This window comes from Carassius auratus, unplaced genomic scaffold, assembly GCF_003368295.1.
Source record: "Carassius auratus strain Wakin unplaced genomic scaffold, ASM336829v1 scaf_tig00007487, whole genome shotgun sequence".
Classification (NCBI taxonomy): Eukaryota; Metazoa; Chordata; class Actinopteri; order Cypriniformes; family Cyprinidae; genus Carassius; species Carassius auratus.
The window spans coordinates 71669-93576 of NW_020523854.1; the positions used below are offsets into that span (position 1 = coordinate 71669).

General features: G+C 36.8%; 1 protein-coding gene across 1 annotated transcript in view; it reads right to left on the reverse strand.

Annotated features, from left to right (window-relative positions):
* Window positions 1-14215: 14215 nt before the first annotated feature.
* LOC113071511 (BAI1-associated protein 3) overlaps window positions 14216-21908 on the reverse strand; it is a 46313-nt gene continuing 38620 nt past the window's right edge. The window contains exons 26-34 of the mRNA XM_026244855.1: window positions 21628-21696; window positions 21463-21542; window positions 21161-21269; window positions 17591-17662; window positions 17423-17506; window positions 16227-16347; window positions 15419-15542; window positions 15130-15335; window positions 14216-14775 (exon numbers count right to left, since the gene is read on the reverse strand). Of these exons, the coding sequence (XP_026100640.1) occupies window positions 14672-14775; window positions 15130-15335; window positions 15419-15542; window positions 16227-16347; window positions 17423-17506; window positions 17591-17662; window positions 21161-21269; window positions 21463-21542; window positions 21628-21696 (969 nt within the window). The 3' untranslated portion in view covers window positions 14216-14671. The remainder of the gene's footprint in view (window positions 14776-15129; window positions 15336-15418; window positions 15543-16226; window positions 16348-17422; window positions 17507-17590; window positions 17663-21160; window positions 21270-21462; window positions 21543-21627; window positions 21697-21908) is intronic.

The following is a 21908-nucleotide window of genomic DNA, read 5'->3' on the forward strand; positions in this document are numbered from 1 at the left end:
AAGTTTAAAAATACCAAATTCTCTTCAACAACCAGTCTGACTATGTTAGACTGTCACAGTTTGTTGTAAGTGAATATGTAAATTTAAGCTCAAAATGTCCACCGTGTCGGCCACTTAGGCCCTGTCCACATGAACGCAGTTAATTTTAAAACCGCAGATTTTTCTACACGGTTTGGCTGTTTGTCCACCCTCAAATGCAGCGGCAGTCACTGAAACCATCGGGCCGACGGCGAGCAACAGTCGGGCTAGTTTATCGGCTCTCATCGGGCTCATGTCTGAGGCAGTTTGCCTGATTCGACATGGCAAACAAGTCAGTGCCCCAGAATTAAAGCGAAAGTAATTAAAACAACCACGTAAATGAAGTCAGTACAGGCAGAAGGCTGTTTAAATGTTACATGATCTTTCCCAATCATTCTAATGTGCAAATTTTTTTCATAACATGAGCTGCTTAAAATGATACCAACTTTATCAATGTTACCGATATTCAAAATGGTAAGCAAGCACTGCTTTGTTTACATTTCATATATCTGACTTTATCTGGTATATTTTTTTTGTTTTCTCTTTTTGAATGACAAATATATATTATTGATAGCTGCTGATATAGACAGTTAATTCCGCTCATATGTTAGTTTGCCGTCGACTGTTCTCTGTGCAGTGTGTTCTAGTGCTGCTTTTTGGTTTGACGCTGCCAAAGTGAGGCGACAACACTGTCAACTTTTGTCGTTGCTAGTTCTTTGAAATTGGCTTAGTATGTCCCGGCTTTTATGTTTGAGATTATCACCACCTGTTGGCTTGGCCTGCTCTTGACAGTGCATCATAGCATGTGTTTGCATTTTCATTTTTTTTTTTTTAATAGGGAAGAAGGAAAAATTCTGTTTATAAAAATACCTGTGTACCCGTGGACATTCACATGACAGGGTGGACATAGCATTCATTTGTAGTCAATATTGCTAAAAACTAAAAAGAATGGGTGTGGGGAGTATATCAATGCAATTATTATGTGAATGTGTGTATATATATTTATGTATATATAGTGTGTGGTGTATGTGGTATGGTGTGTGGGCAATAACATGCAAACAAAAAAGTGCATGTAAATATCAAGATTTTTTCCAAATGAGAAAATGTACATGTGCAAATTTTATGAGTTTCTTTAAAAACAGATGGATTTCATAAAATCTTTTAGGCATTTATAATTTGAATGCAAACAAATAACCCTGTTTAGAAAGGGACATCATACCTTTCAGAAAATATAATTTCCATCTTAATATTGCAATAAAAATGTATTTAACAGTAATATTTTCATGACAGGGTGAACATATCTTATGGTTTATGCTTCAAATTATGGCCCATAATTATCAATTAAAAAAAAAAAAAAAAAAAATGTGTGGAAGCTCAACTAATATGTTTCTATAGTACTATTCTTGACATGTCATAAAGCGAATGGGAAATTATGACCAAAATTTATTGTGAGGGTTGAAAGACACTCTATAGTTATATTGACCCTAACATCCAAATAACCCTTTTCCAATATAAAGAACATATCGTTGTTCCATGGATTTTTGAGGTTCTTCACAAAACCAATGATGCCAATAAATAACTTTTATTTTTAAGAGTGTACTATATGATTCAGACTTTTCTGAATCAGCAATTCCTTCAAAAGATCAGACTTAAAAGAGCAATTTGCTGTTAAATCAAATATCTATATTAAACAATGTTGTAGGACTTGAGAGAGTTTTTCGGGTTTAGCACACACATTGACTAGTTCATAGTGCTCTTGCGTCATTTCATTTTTGAAGTCTGAAAACATCATTCATTATAACTGCACATAAATATTTTGTGTTCCACAGAAGAAAGAAAGTTGTAATAGCTTGGAACGACTTAAGGGTAAATAAATGATGACAGAATCTTCATATTTGGGTGGACTAACCCTTTAATAGGAAGTTAATAGGAAAGTTCTGCTCCACTTGCTGTCATTGGAGTCCGCGTATGAGGTTTGCTCATTGGAGCATTGATGTGCGTGTGAGGAGACTGCAGAAGAAGGAGGCAGAATGTCTCAGTATGCAGAGCTGTAGGCATAAACAGAGGGTTGATGTGGCCCAGCCTCACCACAATAATGGGTACTCCGCTGTTCCCCCTCAGCTCCACCCAGCAGAACAAACATCCACCGCATTAGAGCACTCCCAAAATGAACATCTCAGGCCTCAGAAAATGCTCCCAGAGTGGGTTAACGTCACTCCCCAACTGTCCCCCTCATTTGTTTGGAAGGCTTTTTTGCTTTTATCCACACGCAAAATTGCAAATGGAGCCCAGTTTTGGCTGAGGGCAGGAAAAACTAATGAGCCCACCAATCTGATGTTATTCGATTGCACTGAAGGAAGTGAGCCAACCTTAGCTAATTAATTGCACAAGCTAAAGGCCCCTGAGACTATGAAACCTATGGACTGTTTGGCTCCTCTCTACAATGCTGGCTTAAAGCCATTCTGTTTCAGAAAACAATATCAACGGCAGAAACACAAGGACAAGGGGGAAAAAAATCAGATTAAGCTCATGTGATTCCCTGCCAGTGTATTTATGGGCTTAGCCGTTCCCGAAATGTTGTCTCCTAGCATTATGATCACTAACAGTTCTTCATATATGTAAACCCCTTCCGTTGAGGCCACATATAGAAACGTCCTGAGCTCAGTGCATACAATGTATCAGTTATATTCAGGATCGACTTCCCAGCTCTGACGCTTTGCTCTGGTGTCAGCTGCTCTTTGTAATTGTTATTCATGCATTCTGGAGAATTCTGTTTATGACTAGATTTTACTGTGACACACAGTGTTTAATGGGTGTTTATGTTCCATACATTAATCCTGGGGTGTTCAGTCCCTAAAGTTCCTTCTCGACAAAGGTCCTAACATAAACTGTTTCACACAGAGGTACTCCTAGCCTTTCATAAGGTCTCACATCTTTAAAAAAAAAGCAACCCAATAGTTTGATACTATTTTGGATATATGGGTATAACAAGCTTTAAATACAAATGGGAATCATGTTGTTGTTCTATTTTGCAAGCTATTTGAGCATTACAGCCAAACTAATTTCCCCATTATAAAGACAAATCCTTTCAACGAAAATTGTGTCCAAAGTGTGCCAAGATAAAAATCTTTGTCATTATTTTATCTTTGTTATTAAAAAATGAGAACAAAGATACATGTTACTAGGGTTGACCCCGAATATTCGACGAATCGATGCTTTGATTCAAGGAGCCTGATTCGACTACCAATCTAATATTCGTGGGGTGTAATTGTCGATTATGCCATTTTGGATATGCGGTGGAACGCAAATGTCTGTTTCCACATAGAACTACCGGTTTCCTCCCAATAAGTTAATATGTAGCCTATTATGATAAAGCTGTAAGAGTCTGAAAAGAAAGAACTTCAAATTAATATTTGTGTATATAAAGAAAGAATAAATCCAACTACCCCTATAGATTTATGTTTCACTTTCCATAATCCGTGACCGACAGAGGAGCATCTTGTGGCAGGGATTTAAAACTTCACCAAGACTCAAACTGACACAGGCAGAGACTGGATTTTTTCAAACAGCTAGGGTACAAAGTGATTTCGAAACATTTCAGCCGGTGTATATATATCGTGGATATATTATTTACCTGATATATGATGCATTTGGTTTTGAGTCAAGGGCTTCATTGTATCACTACGGTGATATCTCTTCAGCGCACAGTGCGAGCAGGTCAAACTACAATGTAGAATATTAATAACTATGACTGGGACTGTTATATACATACTATTATAATGAGAACACCATTATACTAAATGCTATGAATTTTTAGAGTTTAGCTGCCGTGTTTCTGCACATTGTTTTGTGAAGAACGCGTCCACAAAAGGAGTCCGCATTCAGAGCCCCGCAGATATGTTCATTTGCATTCAGGCTCTTTTTGCAAATAGCCTATAAGTCTTAATATTAACGTTATGTTGTATAAATAACGAAGCATATTCTATATGAAATTATGAGTTGAATCCCATTGATTAAAAACTTGCTATCAAATACGTCACTCTACTGGTCATCTTCAGCATGTGCAGCTAAAAACAGAAATGCAGAACATTAACTGCTAACGTTTTAGGCTAACATTATAATGAGAGCATTATTGTAAAATAAGAAAAATAATGCACCTTTACAAGGTATACAGTAAATGGCATTTCTCGTTATGAAAAATAAAAAAGTTTATGATAAACTATTCAGAGTTCAGGTGAAACCAATCTTGGGTTTCGATCAGGACTGCTGAACTGGTTTCCCTTGCATTAGTCACATTAAAGAAACCCTCTGTTGCTTAACGATTAGTCTCCTAACATGGTGAAGTTAAAATAACAGCCTACCTTCGTTCTTAAATTTGCATACTCACTGTACTTTCTTTCTCTTCAGTGGAAGGGGTTGAGCGAAGCCCCTATTGCCAGTCCAGCTGCATTCTTCAGGGGAGAGCTATTCAATACCATTTCTGCTTCCTTTGACAGGAGCTCTGGCAACCACAAAGAAGTCACTGTGCCAGTCTATCCTCACCCCAGCTCTTCCAACCTTCCTTTCTGAAATGCTTAATTACCCCGACACCACATCCAATCTGCAGCCCACCTGTGGCTTTCACCCAAAGGGCCTTCAACAGGTGTCTCTGTTCAGCTTTTATCTGTTGGAATCTAATTATGTGCTCTCAAACATGTATTTTGTATAAGAGTTGGGAACTTTTTAGGTAATCGGTTTGACTTCCATGAGGTAGTCCAGTTCTTCTGATACTGTAGATTCAGTAAGCGGTGCAAAAGTTTTCGTTTTAAGAGCGGATCAGATTTTCTCTGCCTTTGATGACATTTGCTTTGACTTGCTGGAAGTCTAGGGTTCCAGACAACATGTTTAAACATGAGAGTAGTAACTCAAACCCTGTGGTTAATGACAGCCCTGCATGCATAAATCTCTAATGAAAACATATCCCCTCTGATATCATTGCTAATCCTGAAGTGCGGGCTGCTCAGGTGAAACAGAGGAACGTGCAGGTGTATCTCAGTAAAAGGGCTGTGGGGAGCTGGCCTGCTATTGATGAAACTCTTTACTGTTACATTTCCGTGGGAGGATTAAGGCTGTGTGGGAACAGATAAGGGATGTGAGATCAGAGCACTGTTAAATGTACCTGACAGAGCCAGATCCAAACTGAGACCCACCCCCAAACACAGCCCTCTGCCAGCATTCCTTTCTCTCTTTCTCTCAGACACTCTCCACACACCCAGAGAGAGAGAGAGATGCAGTAGGTTCAGGTTCAAAATCAAGACAAACTCTGGTTTATATAGGTGAAGTGTGTAATGCCTGAGCTACTGGCATAAATATTGAATTGAAAAAACTGTTTTCCAACCTTCCACTGTTTGTCATTAGTTGGTAAACAGAAAGCCCCTCCCAAACTTGGACTATTGGTTGAGCTAGTGTTCCTGTGTAGGCTTCAGAGCAAGGATTGAATTTGAAATAGTACTAGCTTGCTACTTTAAATATTTCTGCCACATATGTAGTAGTATGGCTAGTATGCTAGCCTATTTTGAATGTAGCCCAAGGCTGCTTCCAAATATGCATACTTCCTTTATATACAGTAAGAAAAACACTGTATGTGAACAGTCTAGTATGTCATGATGCACAGTGTTCATAAAACATTATGAAAAATGTAAACAGATGACCTATTACTGGTGAAATTCTGAAGCGTGCATCTGATGAATACTTAAGGCTAAGGAGAGGATTTGTGAATGAAAGTGATGAAACTGATGCTGGTAGGTCACATGACAATGACAAAATGATGACTGTGGTACGTACATCCAAATCACATTTATAATAATCACATCACTACTATATAGGACATGCTTTTTAATTGTCAGAGAGTAGGCTAAGTACTTATTCAAAAGAAGTGTGATATTTTGGATTAAGCCAATGTTGTTACACTGAGAAAATTTTTTCAACTAGTACATCATCCAATTAATAATTTGTCTTCAATTCAATTTATCATTATTTGTTTTATTTTTCAAGTATTTTTTTAAAACATTTATAAATATAAATATTTTTTTCAGTAAGAGCTCAACTAAGACATATTTGTTTTGACACATGTAAAAAATCAAGGTTTCATTAAATTAATATTATTACGTTTATCTCCTGACCCCGCCTCCCCCACACTGGTGCTGCAGCCTGCGGGTTATTTAATAACACCATTTTGTTCACTAAAATCTTAAATCCAAAGTGTTGTTCTTTATAAAAGTTAAGTCGACCACGCATACCTAAAACGTCTCATTCTAATAAGCCTCCACATGTCTACATCACGATATGGGAAGATTTGCATAACGCCGCCCAAATGTTCGTGCAAAGAAAGAAGGCGTAACTTTTGCTGCTGCCGCCAACACACGCTTGTTTTTTGTTGTTTCTCCAATAACAAATGCAGGCATGGTTTTATGTTTACGCAGCACGAAACGCAACGCAGCTTGTAAAAAGACAGTATAAGTCATTATAATCAGTGATTATGTCCCCACTGGATGCTACAAATGCCTCATTTGTAATAGGTTTTATTGGTTTTGTCTCATCGCGCCGGGACACATGGCATCACAGTATGTTAAGGGGAATAACATTTCTGTCATATGCTTAAGGCATTCGGCCAATCACAACACATTGGATAGCTGACCAATCAGCAAACACCTCACTTTTCAGAGCGATGAGCTTTGTAAAAATTGACGCATTTCGGATAGGCAGGGCATAGAGGAGAAACAATAATATAATGTAATAATAAAATAATGTAACAGAAATGTGTTTTTTGAACCTTAAACTGCATAAACACATTGCATTACACCAAATACACAAAATAATGTTCTTTTTAGCAATGTCATATGACCCCTTTATGATATATGATCCTGTAATATTTTGGGTACCACTCTGAAGGCCTGCTGTCCTGTGTCTGTCCTGAGGGGTCTCCAGATAGAGCACCCATCCCCTCCCTGTTGGATGTGGTTGAAGGCATGAGGACGCACCTTCCGGGAGGGGGGAGTAATGTCAGATTCTGTTCCTGTCTTGTGTTTTCCTCCCCCCACATGCTCCATGTATATTATACTTTTTTAAATGTATTTTGTTCCTGTCCTCATTGTGTTGATTTGATTCCAGCTGTGTCTTGTCCATCTCCTCATTATGTTCGGATTATTTAAGACCAGGGTGTTTCCAAGTCCTGCACCTGGAACTTAACATCGATGTTGTGCTCCATGTTAGTCTCGCCCTGCCTTGTGTTACCCCTTTGGATTGACTGTCGTTTTGAGTTTATCCTCATCTCCTCATTCTTCATCTTGTCACAGAAGGCAACCGTGACAATGTCTTTGCCGATCTGTTAGTCCCTCGTTTAGAATGCAGCTGACAAGACTTGATCAAGAAAGTCCACAGCTAATCCCATCTAGAGTGGGAATCATCTTGGAACAAAGTTTGGTAATGGATAAACAGACCAATCTCAGGCCTTCTATCCATTAAAAAAATATTTATGAATAGCACTTTACATTTTATTAATAAGATAATGTTCCACCTTGGAAACGGTGAGTTAGCACCTAAAACTCAGTATTGCCAATATTGTGAACTCAGAGTGAAATAAAACCATATAATTTTGATAATTTGATAAAAAAATAATTTATTCAATAAGGATTCTTGTTTTGATTCAGTTTATTTGTTTATTTTTTAGATCAAAAATAGAATTTAAATTAATTGACTTTCTTCAACAAGAAAAACTTTGTGCCAGGCTTTATTTTCATAGACATAGAAAATATTTCTGTTGTTTTTTGCATATTGAATTACAATAAGAGTAAAATACAATATGTTTAGAACAAATTTTCATTTCTAGCTCAATTTGTAGCTAAGAATTGAAAACAGTCAAAGAAAAAAAGTGTTTTAGAGGGTTCTCAAGCTTTTTTTCTGTTAAAGAGCTTACATTGATTCCTGAAAAAAGGGTATTTGAGCCGCTAAGTTGGCTAAACCATGCTTTTAGAGGGGACTTCCTAAGTGGACGAAATTCTGGTTATGCACTATAGGCCTACATAACATAATATTAATGGAGTTTGCTGTTTGCTTTATGCAGGCAGTGCTTTGTAGATTCAATCACTCTTTTATGCTAATGCATTCTAAAACTAATCTTAAAGTGTTACGATCTTGAAACGGTGTGAAAAATGTTTGCCTAACAGTTGCATAACATTTATTCCATTGCTAGAGCATTAAAATGAGTAAATGTGTTTTCATTATAAAGCTTTTTTTCTGTGCTAATCATTAAGCATCTGCAGCAACAGCTTAAGTTGCTAGCAGTTCAACCCAGAATAGTCCTTTAAGGCATGAGATCAAACTTTCTAAATGAGTTGAAAGAAACAAAAAAGTGCTGATTACCAAAAAGTGGTGGTTTAGAGAATTAACTCATGTTTGCGAAGACGCAGTAGTGCATGTCCTCTGAATAATTCAGGATGTTCAGCGGGGCGTGGGCATTCATATCAGCACATTCCATCTTATCAAACACGCTCTCATTCTGTGCCCCTCATCAGTCATTCTATGTAATATTTATGAAGGATTGACAGTGGGTCTGCACTTCTCTCCTCATCTACCCTCTGTTCTTTATTAGACACAAAGCTGTTACTGTGAGGCAGGCGTCCCAAGCACCATGTGGCCCTCACACATGCACTCAGCAGAGGCCTCACTCCCCCACGGAGAGGTCCACATCCAGGACGAGTGCTAATCGGGTTTAAAAAGTCCTGCTGCATCTGTCTCTTTTAATAACACTATGTCCAGGAAGTTCAGGCTGGATGAGGACCATGTGTAAGGAGATGTCCGTCACGACAACATGTATGACAAGTGGAATGGAAATGCAATTAGCCCTCCCCCCACCACCAGACATGGCTAGGCCTGTTATGTGTTAATAATGTGATGTAATGGCCAAAAGGATAAAAACTAGTTCCTGTTCGTGACATCAGGGGATCTCATCTATATCCTCCCGGAACATCTGAATGAACGTGTAAGTGAACAAGTGCTTTAGGGGAATGAGTGAGTCACTGAGCAAGCTGTGAACGTGAGTCCGTTGCTCTTTTCCAAATCGTAGTTGGCTGCCTACAGAGGCTGCATTTGAAGGAGTCTTGCTCCTTAAACGAAGGCTTTTTCTGAATCTACACGTATTTATTACACTGACTTATGAGATACCAGATTTTAGCCAGATTCTAAGGTATTAGTGCATATTTATTTGTAGGTAAAGCAATCCCAAAATGTACTGGCATAAGCTCCTTTGTGGGAAAAAATATTCACTTATTGGTATTGAAGTGTACTTCAAATGTGTGTGTCTATATATATATATATATATATATATATATATATATATATATATATATATATATATATATATATATATATATATACTGTATACACAGTGCCGTGAAAAGGTTTTTGTCCCCTTTAGGTTTTATATTTTTTGCATATTTGTCACACTTAAAAGATTCAGATTATCAAACAAATTTTAATATTACACAATGATAACCAGAGTAAAAATAAAATGCAGTTTTGAAATGATTTCATTTATTAAGGGAACCAAGCTGTCCAAACATGCCTGGCACTATGTGAAGAAGTACAGCAACAACTAAATCAAGCGTTTGCGATAACTGGCAATGAGTCTTTCACATCGCTGCGCACTCTTCTTATAGAATTGTTTTAATTCAGCCACATTGGAGGGTTTTTGAGCATTAATGGACTGTTTCAGGTCATGCCACAGCATCCATCAATTATGGTAAATCATCCAGGTCCTGAAGCTGCAAAGCAGCCGCAGACCATCACACTACTACCGGTCCATTTAGATGTTATTCTGGGTTCTTTCATGACCTCCTGAATGAGTTGTCGTTGTGCTCTTGGAGTAATTTTGGTAGGCCGGCCACTCCTGGGAAGGTTCACCACTGTTCCAAGTTTTCTCCATTAGTAGATAATGGCTCTGACTGTGGTCCGCTGGAGACCCAAAGCCTTAGAAATGGCTTTATAACCATTCCCAGACTGATACATGTAAATTATTTTGTTTCTCATCTGTTCTTGAATTTCTTTAGATCATGGCTTCACTTTGTCAAACAGGTTCTATTCAAGTGATTTCTTGATTCAACAGGTCTGGCATTGATCAGGCCTGGGAGTGGCTAGTGAAGTTTAACTCAGATTTCTAAAATAATGTGGTTCATCACAATTCTTTCATGATTTAACAGGAGGGGGCAGTTCATTTTTCACGTAGGGCCAGGTAGGTCTGGACAGGTTTCTTCCCCTTGATAAATGAAATCATCTGCATTTTGTATTTACTTGCATTATCTTTGTGTAATATTACATTTAGTTTGATTATCTGAATCTTTTAAGACTGACAAATATGCAAAAATAAAAATAATAAATACCTATATGTATAGAATAAGTATATTCTAGTTTACCATAAATGCCTCCGTACAATCATCATTACACTTTAACAATAACAAAGCAATAGAATTATGAAATGACATATAAAGATGCACTTAATTCCTACTGAAGTGGGTCAAAAAGCACTTGTCATAAATTTGTAGAAATTTAAACTAATAAAACATTTTCATTTAAATTGCTATTAACATATAGTGTCCGAAAACATTACATTTAATTCTCACCCATGAAGAGTGCTGTATCTGCCTATATAGAGTTACCTAAATCACTCACCTGCAAGATTCCATTATGGATGCTGTCTCAGAAGACAGCTGACTATATAGGCAGTATAGGCAGTGAAGTGGTTTATTTGGAACACAGACTAGTCTGTTGGGTCCAATCAGGCCCACACACCAGGTATAACAGTCCACAGAGCCTGACCATCAGCAGGAGCCACTTAGAGCTTTAACAGCCCATGGCTGGCTTTATGAGACGCAGCCAGGACACAAACATGTGCAAGGAGGACCTTTAAGGTCAGTTTCCAGCACACGCTGATCTCTGAGCACAACTCAGTGGAGCACTGCCAGCCGGAAGATAACAATAATAATAAAATAAATCTTGACAAATGTAATTTGAACACGCATAATGTATGAAATATCTGCTATTACTATTATTATGTATAAATACTTTACAATGTAAGCAATGTGTAATTTTCATTACATTCTAATGATTAAATATATAATGCAAATAACCATACTTTGTACTACAATTATATTAACTATATATAGGCTAGTCTTTAGGGTGAAATATGACTCAGACATCTATCATTTGACAAACTTTGTGGCTTCCACTTGCATCAAATAGATTAAATACATTTAAACATTTCATTGCTGTTTTCTAAGATTAGTATGCATATGCAAAAGGTTTCAGAATAGGCTACACCTCAAAGCCAAAGCAATATTAAAACACATCTAATTTTAGCAATCTAATGATACATTGTAAAAAAATATGAGGCAGTGTTGCCATGCTAGTTTTGAACTAAGACTGTTAAATTATTAGTATAATAACTATACATAATAAGTTAATAAGTAGGTGTCTTATCTGTGCTTTAATGGTGTGCTTATAATTATGATGCTGCAATCCAACACAGATTAGCTTTCCACCTCCAGTAGGCCTTTGCCCTACCAGGTAGTTTGCCCTTTTGTCTTTTATGATACTGTTAGCTGTCCTTCTAAGAGCCCTGTCAGTTTATTAGTAATGATACAGGTTTTTACAATAACAAAGTATTTTCTGTACGGTTCAAATTTTGACCCAATTTTATCTCTTAATCCGCCACCTAGTGTCCGGAAAAGGAACTAAAGACAGTCATACTGAAATCTGTGGGGACACCTGCTGGTGAATTTTTTCTTGTGAGTGTTGCACTGCAAATGTGTTCAAACATTTTGTTTAATAAAACTTGAGAATTGACACTAAATCTGAAAAGTGTACCACCTTTGTAACGTGAGAGCGGGCGAGAGCTTGGTTTTAAACTAAATGCAATACATGTTTTAAGATACAATGCAGTGTGTTTATGACGATAATTAAATAGAATCTTACAAATACGTTTTTTTTTTTTTTTGGTAAAATAAATAAATAAATAATGAAGAATAACTGACTGTTTTTGTAAAATATTCTTAAGTTATTTTACTTGGCGGCAAATAAATCGGAAGTCTCGGAAATTCACACAAAACACTTCCGCGTTGAAAAATAAGGTCTATAAATTATACTAAAACTCTCTCTCTCTCTTTCTCATAAAAAGCAAGGGTATAAAATAATGGATTTCTGCAATTCTGTATTTATCAAATAACCGGACTACCTGCAGAATTGTGAGGTTCAGTGGCAGTGTGGGTTTGAAAGCATGCAGTGATAATGAGGCTGAAAACATCTCTGATTGTGAGAGAAGATGAAACGTGAAGGCCACCACAACACCATGTGCAGAAAAAGTGCTAAAAAACGAAACAAAAAACATCATGATCACTCAATGACTCAATGTTTTCAGCATAAACACGTCTCCCTCTAATCGTCATCATCTGTTTATTGAATTCAAAGTGCACGCAGCCACACACGTGCATGCACACACACACACACCATATACACCATTACTGGAGTTACAAAGGAGACAGAGAGCAGCTGACAGTATCACATTCTTGAGCATGTTTCAAGTGGAGCAGTAATATCAGTGTTGCTGGGTGCTGCGGTATGTTTCAGCAGGCTTTGGCCTTCATTTGTTTGTGAGTGGCTCATTCCTGGTGGTTTTCACTCACCAGGAAGGTGAATAGCACATGATAAGTGTGAAGGTCAGAAGAAGAGAGATGCTGGAGAGGAAAAGTAACAGGCTGAAGTAATAATAGCTGAATAGGAAATGGCCCGCTGAGACCTACTGGTAATGTACAGATGGCAAAGAATGTGATAGAATAGTTCATAAATCCAATAAACCCCCATACTGTACTGCTTTAGTCACAAAAGTAGCCAGACATTCAAAACATAGTGGTGAAAAGCCTTTGCAATGTGGAAAAGTCATTTTTTTTACCCTAATCATTTACTGGCAATAAATACAAGTCATTTGGCAGAGAAAATACAAGAGAAGAGAACCATGTGAACATTAAACCCGTAAATTGATAAACCACTTGGCATAAACAAATACGTTCTTTAGGAAAGACAACATTTTACAGAAATGCTACGATAAAATCTCAACACAATCCAGTGGGATTCAAGGACAAATACTGAACACTCACGGTTTAAGATAAAAGACTTTTCCTTGATCAGAGCGAACAGAGAACACTTTCGATCAATAATAAGAGGAACATTATCATATCTGCGCAGCTGTACGATTACATGGGAAAAAGTCATCAACATTCAGTTGCCTTTCTTGCTACATGTAGGCCACGTACACACTACAAAGTTTTGGGAGTGACGACTGCATTTGAATCAGGCTTCCGTGTGTGGAATACAAGAGTCACTTTTGAGATGGCTGACATGGTGATAACCATAGCAATTGTTTGGCTGTAAAAAACAAAGATGCCAACATTCTCCATCTCAAATTTTCTGGGGAAATATTAAATGACATTTGATTTATGGGCTTGGTGCAAAGATAAACTCAAGGAGCCGTATGAAACGAACTTGCGGGCTGGTAGTTTTGAGACACTCAGTTAGCTATTTTTGAAAAATTTAAGAGCTGTTGGTTGAGATCAGATTTTTAAATAAATTAATGCTTTCATCTAGCAAGGATGCATTTAATTGATCAGAAGTGGCAGTAAATCTCATTTATAATGTTGCAATCAATTCTTTTTGTTTTTACTTTGTATTCATCATGAAAATAAAAATGTATCTCAGTTTCTACAAAACATATTAAGCAGAATAACTGTTTTCATAACATTTATAATATTAAGAAATGTCTCTTGAGTAGCAAATCAGCATATTAGGATGATTTCTGAGGGATCATGTGACACAAGACTGCAGCTTTGCATCGCAGGAATAAATGACATTTGAAAAAAAAAAAAAACATTTTTTAAATTATTTTAAATAATAAATAAATAAATATATATATATAGCCATAAGAGACTTAAAAAAATACTAACCCCAAAATTTCTAATGTTAAAAAGCATAAACCTAAGATAAAAAGCACAATTTCTTTGTTTTTACACAAAAAAGCAACAAAATATTTAATATACTATTCCTAAAGTAAACAATTTTTTTTTCATATTGTACATTAAAAACTAATCTCTAAAAGATTGTTTAGACTTGAAAACAAGCCAAAATACTGATACTTTTATTTAATTTATTTCTGTATTTATCTGCAGTGTGTGCGCGGCCTTGCAAAGCTGCTGCATGTATAGAACTTCTGTTACTTCTGTAGTGTTTGTTGAAAATCCTCAAGTAAACATCTTGTGTTTATTTCAGAGTTCAAGTTCTCTGAGTTCAAGTAATAATCTGTAAGCTCAGATAAGCGTTCAAATTCAAATGCTTCTTTCAAAATAGACCCTTCTACTACTAAATTCATACAATCCTATGAACAGTAAGCTCCATCAGAGGGCTTCAACATCAAAACACAGCACACATTAAGTGCTGAACAGTGATAAAATACTACCTTTTTTTCTGGACAACAGTGAAAAATACATTTAAAAGAGTTTGCATTTAAAGAGTAAACATAGTACAACAGGTAAAAAAGACCACCAGCAGAAATACGTGCACTACAGGGGACACATTACTCTTCCTCCATTGACTTCTCGATCTCTTTCAGCTTTCGCACGAACTCTTGAGCCTCTCTGTCTCCCGTTCTCGCCTCCAGCATCTTCATGATGGGCTTTTCTGTATCACAAGAAGTAACTCAGTCAGAAATGAATCCATCAGACCAGACACAACAATAATGTCGAGGTGGCAGACCTCTCGATAGACAATGACACATGTAATTGAAAATCCTTTCAAGAGGACAGGCTGCAACAGATACTAAACACCAAGCAATGCTGACAAAACAATGAAATCTAACCAGTCCTACAAGCTTCTCTAATGTAGAAATAATCAGCAGTCTTTAAATAACATGTCATGTTTACTGTAAAATTCAGCATTATTCTATAGGACTCATCTGATCCAGCTAGATGTTTTATGCTTGCTCTTAAGGAGAAATGTCACGGGTAGGTGGATAAAATGGACAGATTAGCATACCGCTTGGTTTTTGGCGAGACAAATGCAGGATAACGGGTTGAAGGGTCTTTCCAGCAGGTGTGGCACTTGGCCTGCCCGGCCAGCAGAAGTCACTCAGTGGGGCAACAGCCTCGCCAGCGAAATCATTCGTGGACAACCAGTCATAGTCCATTACAGTGAAGGTCAGACAGGCACACCTGTGCCTGTACTGCTCAGGGCTGACATGGCTGTAAAGAAGGAAATAGGATCAAAGAGCTGTTTGGGACGCTGGGACTCAAGTGTTAAGGTAAGCAGTTGGTGTGGAACTCACAAGTAAAAAAGCTCATCAAAAACCGGATGCAGGGTTTTGAGCTTCACTTGGGTGCGCTGACTCCGAGCCGTGGGGAACAGATGGTGAGGACACAGCTCCACGATGACAAACGGGTCGCTGAGGCCTAGGATAGCACGAATTTGGAGACAAATCCAGTAGCAGATCACAACAGAATATATCAACTAGATCCGGAAGAAAACGGCAGTAGTACACACCGCAAAAAAAGGAAAAGTGCCAATATTTTATGAAAACCTTCACATCAGAATGAACACACAATGCAACTCATTTGTTACAGTGTAAAATTGGTTAAATAATGCAACATACACCAGATATAAAAAAGACCAATACATTGTGACCAATAACACAAATGTTATGAAATCATTACTTTCTTCCATATTTTGAATGCTAAAGTATGTCAATGTTAGTCAATAGGAGATTTCCACATTTTAATTTGAAATGACGTCAAAAAATATTTTACATGCACATTTAAATAATTAGGCTTAGGGGTTTACAGTAGAAGCATTGCTAGAATATGGATTCATAGATATAAAAAAAAAATCAGTCAGATATTACAATTTTTTTTCCCCTGAATAAATAAAAATACAAAAACAAATACTTTAAATGCTGTAAGTGAATTTAGGCATCTAAATATTATAATGCACTGCATGGAACTTGATAATCATTTTGAGATATGCTAAATATTACATTTAACAGTTTTCTTACATTACTAGTGTTTTTAGTTTTTTTTTTTCTGTGAATAAAGAGAGATCTAAAGGTAAATGTAAACATAAGGGAAATTAGCATTTACCGTTCGCATCCAGAGCAATGAGGTCAGCTGCATGCAGTATCTCCACAGTGAGTCTTTGCTCAGGGGCATCATAGTAACACTTCACACTGATACGACCAAAACGACTGTGCTTTAAGATTCTCTGTAAAGCAAATGCATCTGTTAAAGATTAACATCTATAGCAAATAATACATATAACATTCACGAGTTTAGGACTAATAAACACCTTAGACAAGGTTGAAACTCTACAATTTGCTTTTAACAGGTTGTGCCTCAAAAGCAAGTGAAATATCATTTTTTGGCACCATTGATGTGGACCTTTTATGAAAATTGTCTCAAATTGTAAGTGGTGAAATGATGCTACTTTCTGAGATTGGGACACCACACTGTGGCCAAAATTTCTGGTAACCCTGCATGTATATATTGGTATTAAGTTATTGGATAAATCTTACTTCAGGTCATGTTGAATTATCATATTTACCTTACATGAACACCACCCCCGGTTTTTATTTGAACCCTGACTTTCCAGATTAGAGGGATGTCAGTTTAGAAGAAAATGTATTTTTTGTGCATTTGCTGTCATGTTCAATGTTGTAATGAAAAAGGAGGACAAGAAATATAAAACTGCCTTAAGTTTTCATACCCTAAGCAAAATCCCTTGAATTCCCACATTAACTTCTAAATTTAGCTCAGTGTTCTCCTTGCAACAAAGCCAAGAACCTACGAGCCAACGTGTGTTAAGAACTATGACGCTCGCATACAGCTTTGCTATTAAACTATTAAAGAACTGACTAGTTTAGCAACATGCCAACATCAACTGTGGGACCTATTTTTCGTGTACTTGACGTGAGGAATGATATGTTTTTAGCAGCAAACTTTTTTTTTTAAAGAAGTTTGCAAAGTGTCTGCCTGTGAAAGCAGTTCAGATCAGACATTTACGATGTGCGGTTGGGTTTCGTGACATGCTGGTTGTGCAGACATCTGCCCCCGTAGGCAGCAGACAGCAAGTCAGCTTAGCAGGATTTGAGACACAGTCAGAGGCTGCGAAATCTTTCACAGTGCAAAGAACGCTTAGTCAAAGAGGAAATGACTGATGTAAACTTTTAATCATCAGAGGAAGGAATAGTATTTGTGATGTCTTAGCTCCTAATCAACACCTCCTCTCTCTGCAGGGCTGGAGCTAAAAGCTGTGGCGGCTCAGCAAGACTCCTACCCACCTGCTGGGAGATTTTCTCCAGGAAATACTGTTCGATCAGCTCAAAGGATGAGCATTTGTTCAGACGTAGCTCCTCGTCCAGGGCCTGATGGGAAGGAAGAGGGAATGAATGGCGGATGAAGCCATGCTCACTCATTTCGCTAGCCACATTGGTTAAAGATAAGAATACCTTATATTCTCCACTCTTAAGGTCTTCCAAAAGCAGCCCTTCTCCATCAGCATGGAAGAACCGCACCAGTGTCTGCACAAAATGAGCTTGTTATAAAGGTAACCTGACTGACAATCAAGTCACAGTACTTTATACCTCGTGCTATATTTTTCTCTTGTGCTCTTTCTTTGACTGCACAGACTCCAGAAGACATGCAGACTCTCGTAACATGCTCTTGAGACTTGTTATGTTAATAGACCAACTATATGGTGAATTACATGTTCAGCCCACGCGCTCGCTCGGCACTTCATGAGTTTTCATGTAAATCTGTGGTGAGTTCCTGTCAATTCCTCTCTGTTGGAATACTGGATCTCACATATTGACATGCTGCTGGGGACGTCCTAAGTTCTCCACTGAGCTGAGGCCAAGAGCTCTGGCGAATATCTGACGGTGTTAGGCATGATGTAACACAGTGACTGTGAATGCAAACTGAGAGAAACCGGACATGAAGATCACTGCCCTTTTCAGTCACAGAGTTCTTGTAATAAACCACCAGCTGGCAAAATACATAGTTGGCTTTTGGCTGCATTTTCTAACTAACTTGACTAATATACTACTCATTAGTTCTGAAAATGCTGCCTGGAGCTCTCAACCTCTCTTAAAACCAACTCTGTTTTTTTATCTTTAGATTATGATTCCATCTATTTGGAGGATATTGAACATTTAAGCCATGAACATTTGTCATGTGTCTCCTTCCACATGTTTCTTTGTGAGTTTTTTTTTTTTTTCATGTACAAAGTTGTGCAGTGTATTCCAGTCTTACAAGTTTTACTCACATATATTATCATATTAAGTAATTTGATACAGCATATTTAGGAGGTACTGTTATGTAAATACTGTATATAATGAATGCATTATCAATTTACACATGTGTTGAACTGACATATTGTTCAGTTATAATAGAAGTCCAGTTTTAAAGAGTTTAGATTTATTTGCATAGCCCTAGTGAAAGATAAATATACTTGAATATATTTGAAATATACATTTAAGTTAAGTATACTACAAATACATTTACATATTTATGTACTTAAAAAAAACCTGCAATTGCTAAACTGGTAAAAATATGCTAAATTTGAACAATTTGTTTTGTACTTAATGCAATTTAATTTAGTGAAGTCCTGAAGTTTAAATAAAGATATACTAATATATATTTGATTGTGATAAAGTGGAACTATTGCAAGTATACTTTAGCTACACTTTAAATATATTGCATTTAAAGAACAATATTATTCAAAGATCATGTACAATCTTAATCAATAGGGACATTAAAACACATTTAAGGCTTAATATTGAGAAATGTGTATTGTTCACAATTGATACTCCAAATAAAGTTTAAATATAGTTTTTATATCATTAAGTCTCCAACGACTAATATGTTAATAATTTTTAAATATACTTAGTATGAAATAAATGTATTTTAAATATATAACTTTTTTTTATAGGGACCTCTTGCTTGAGTGTTGCTGTAATGATTGCTGCACAGGATTTTCGACCATTGTAGAGCCAATTTCTTTTGCCTAAAATTACCTTTTTTTTCAGTGGGAATACATAAAATGATTCCAGGCTGAGAACAAGTAACATATCTATGGAGACCAATGACTATATATAAACCGAGATGGCTCACTCGTATTACTATAAAATGGAAGAAAAAAGTAACGCACAATATTGCAGAATGAATCTTGTCTTTAAGTAAAAGAGCCAGATGTCAAATGGTAAAGTCATCGCATCACTACAGCTGCCGTTAGAAGCTCTGGTTGCTATAGAAACAGCCGGTGTCCTGAGAGCCGCGCTTGGGACTGCACGTGTGGACAAACCTGAAATATTTTTTTCACACTATTGGAGCATAAAAAACTTTTATAGGACAGTTCGTGTCAGATTTTATGGTTGATTTGAAATGTTATACATGAGTTTGGCAAGCTTTTGAGACTTTGATATTTCCCCATTCAAGAGTTGGTTTTGTGTGAGTGGAACAGCTGTCAAATACGGTCACAGAGTGAATTGCATATCTTTGAAAGGGACTTTGTAAAACTTATTAGCTTCTTCTCTACCGTCGGGCCGAACCGTTAAAAAATATTAAAGAACAGTTACAGTTAATTTCCCATTCTCAACCTGGAAGCATGCTGGTAGACTGCATGCAATGACGTCGATTCTCAGGATTGGTCCCTGGTCTGTTTTCTGGCTACCGGTTTCTCTCTGTAGTCAAGTGCTTATTTCAGTGTAGTAAACAGAAATATCTGAACACCCTCCATATTGCAGTCACTAATTACATCTTATTTACATATTTACTGTGTGTAAGCACTTGGATTACAGACAGAGCTGAGACGATTAAATTGTAGTCCATTACTGAATCCAAATTACATTACACATTTTAGGTAACATAATCAGACTACGTTTTGATCACTTTTAGATCATTTTCAACCTAACCCATTCATCACAATGATTTAAATAGGATAATATTTTACCAAATTGACATGAAATACAAAGAGAATGAAAATATATTCCAATTGTTATTATAATTAAATTACATCAATGTTTTCCAATCTGGTATCTGTAAAGAAACTGCCATAAATAATTAAATCAATCAAAATAAAATGCTTACTAAAAAGCATGAAATATTTTATTTATTTACCTGCATTTCATGTGAAAATTAACCAATGTCAAAGAACCATTAACATGCAAATATTTTAACTTAATTATTAACTTTGTATTATTGCTTTGAAATCTCAGGTTGATTTCACGTAAATATATTTCACGAGTTCACCCTTACATCTAATCTGAAGGCAAATAGTAGGCATATTTTGGCGTGCTGTCCTGGGGGAGGGGTCCGGGCCCGGAGCATAGCCCGAACCCAAATAACTCCCCCTATCCCTAATTTGGGATAAATAGATTAGAAGTGAGGAGTTGGGGTGGAGGAGGGTTGCCAAAAAACTGTCGTGGGACAGGAGGTAGGAAGACTGGATATATATATATATGCTTGCGTGCTATTTAAGATGATTAGCTAAACGAGATGCACCTGTGCTAAATTGGATGATTATCTGATCGTGCTTCTCCCGAACTTTGTTAATAAAACCACATTAGGCCAAAGAGGTTCGGCTGACAAAAAAGTACAACGTTTCTGTACTAAAGTTTGCTATTTTCTTCCTCTTAAGGATTTGAGTTTGCTCATCATATGAAAATCCCTGCTATACTGTACATATAAATAAACATTTTTAAAAAGTCATGAGATTTTATGCATTTAAATTAGTTTGAAAGGCAAAAGCCATCCTAGCTGGTGTGAATAGTATGTAAACGTGATCGATAAAAAAAATAAAAAATAACTGTAGTCTGATTTAGAGTATTTTAAAATGTAATATCATTACAAGTTCTGTATTTCATTTTTTTTTTGTAATCTGATTATGTAATCTGATTACTGAGGCAACGAATGATATATATTGTATTATGAGCACTGTTATCAGCCACACGGTGGAAATGAAGTCATATCTATACAACGAGAAGATTTTTTTCCCCAACGATGGAAAAGCTATGACTGACCTCTACAGTGTACTGGAACCGTGTGTAGAATTCCACCTGGACGCCCCTGTTTTCCCCCACAGTGTCTAGGATCATCCGCAGGAGCAGCTCCCACAGACTCTGCAGAACCCTGGGGTGAACAACAACCAGAAAGATCACGCTCACGGACGCAGTGACCTCCTTCACATACAGTTGATTACCACTTTACAGAGCCCAATTTACAAAAAAAAAAAAAAAAACATGCTTCCAAGGATAAATCTGTGTGTCATTACTGTTATCATTACAGCATGTCCCCCTTATCACAAAATGAAGCAAGTAATTACCTTGTTAGATTCTCTTTAACCAGTGACTCATTGAGGATGACTAGAGTGTCATCTAGGTACTTCATCAGAGGAGCCACAGCCTGGAGCAGTTCATCAAAGAGGACATACGTTGAAAAACACATTAGGCCATAATTACATGTTCTTTCTCTGTTTATTCATACTTACCTCATCAGTGTTAATGGAGTCTGGAGATAGGCTGATGTGTTGAATACATCTTCTGAGTTCAGGAAGCATCTGTGTGGGACAAAGTTTTATGTAGCTATGTTTCCATCCACCTATTTTTATGCGCATTTTGGATGATGCATAAAAAACTGATGGATGAAAAAACGTCAAGATGCACATAAAAAATATATATATGTGCATAACTGAGTAGGATAAACTTTTTATCCGATAAGAAAAAATGCACATAAACTACGATGGAATTTACCGAATACATTTTCACCATG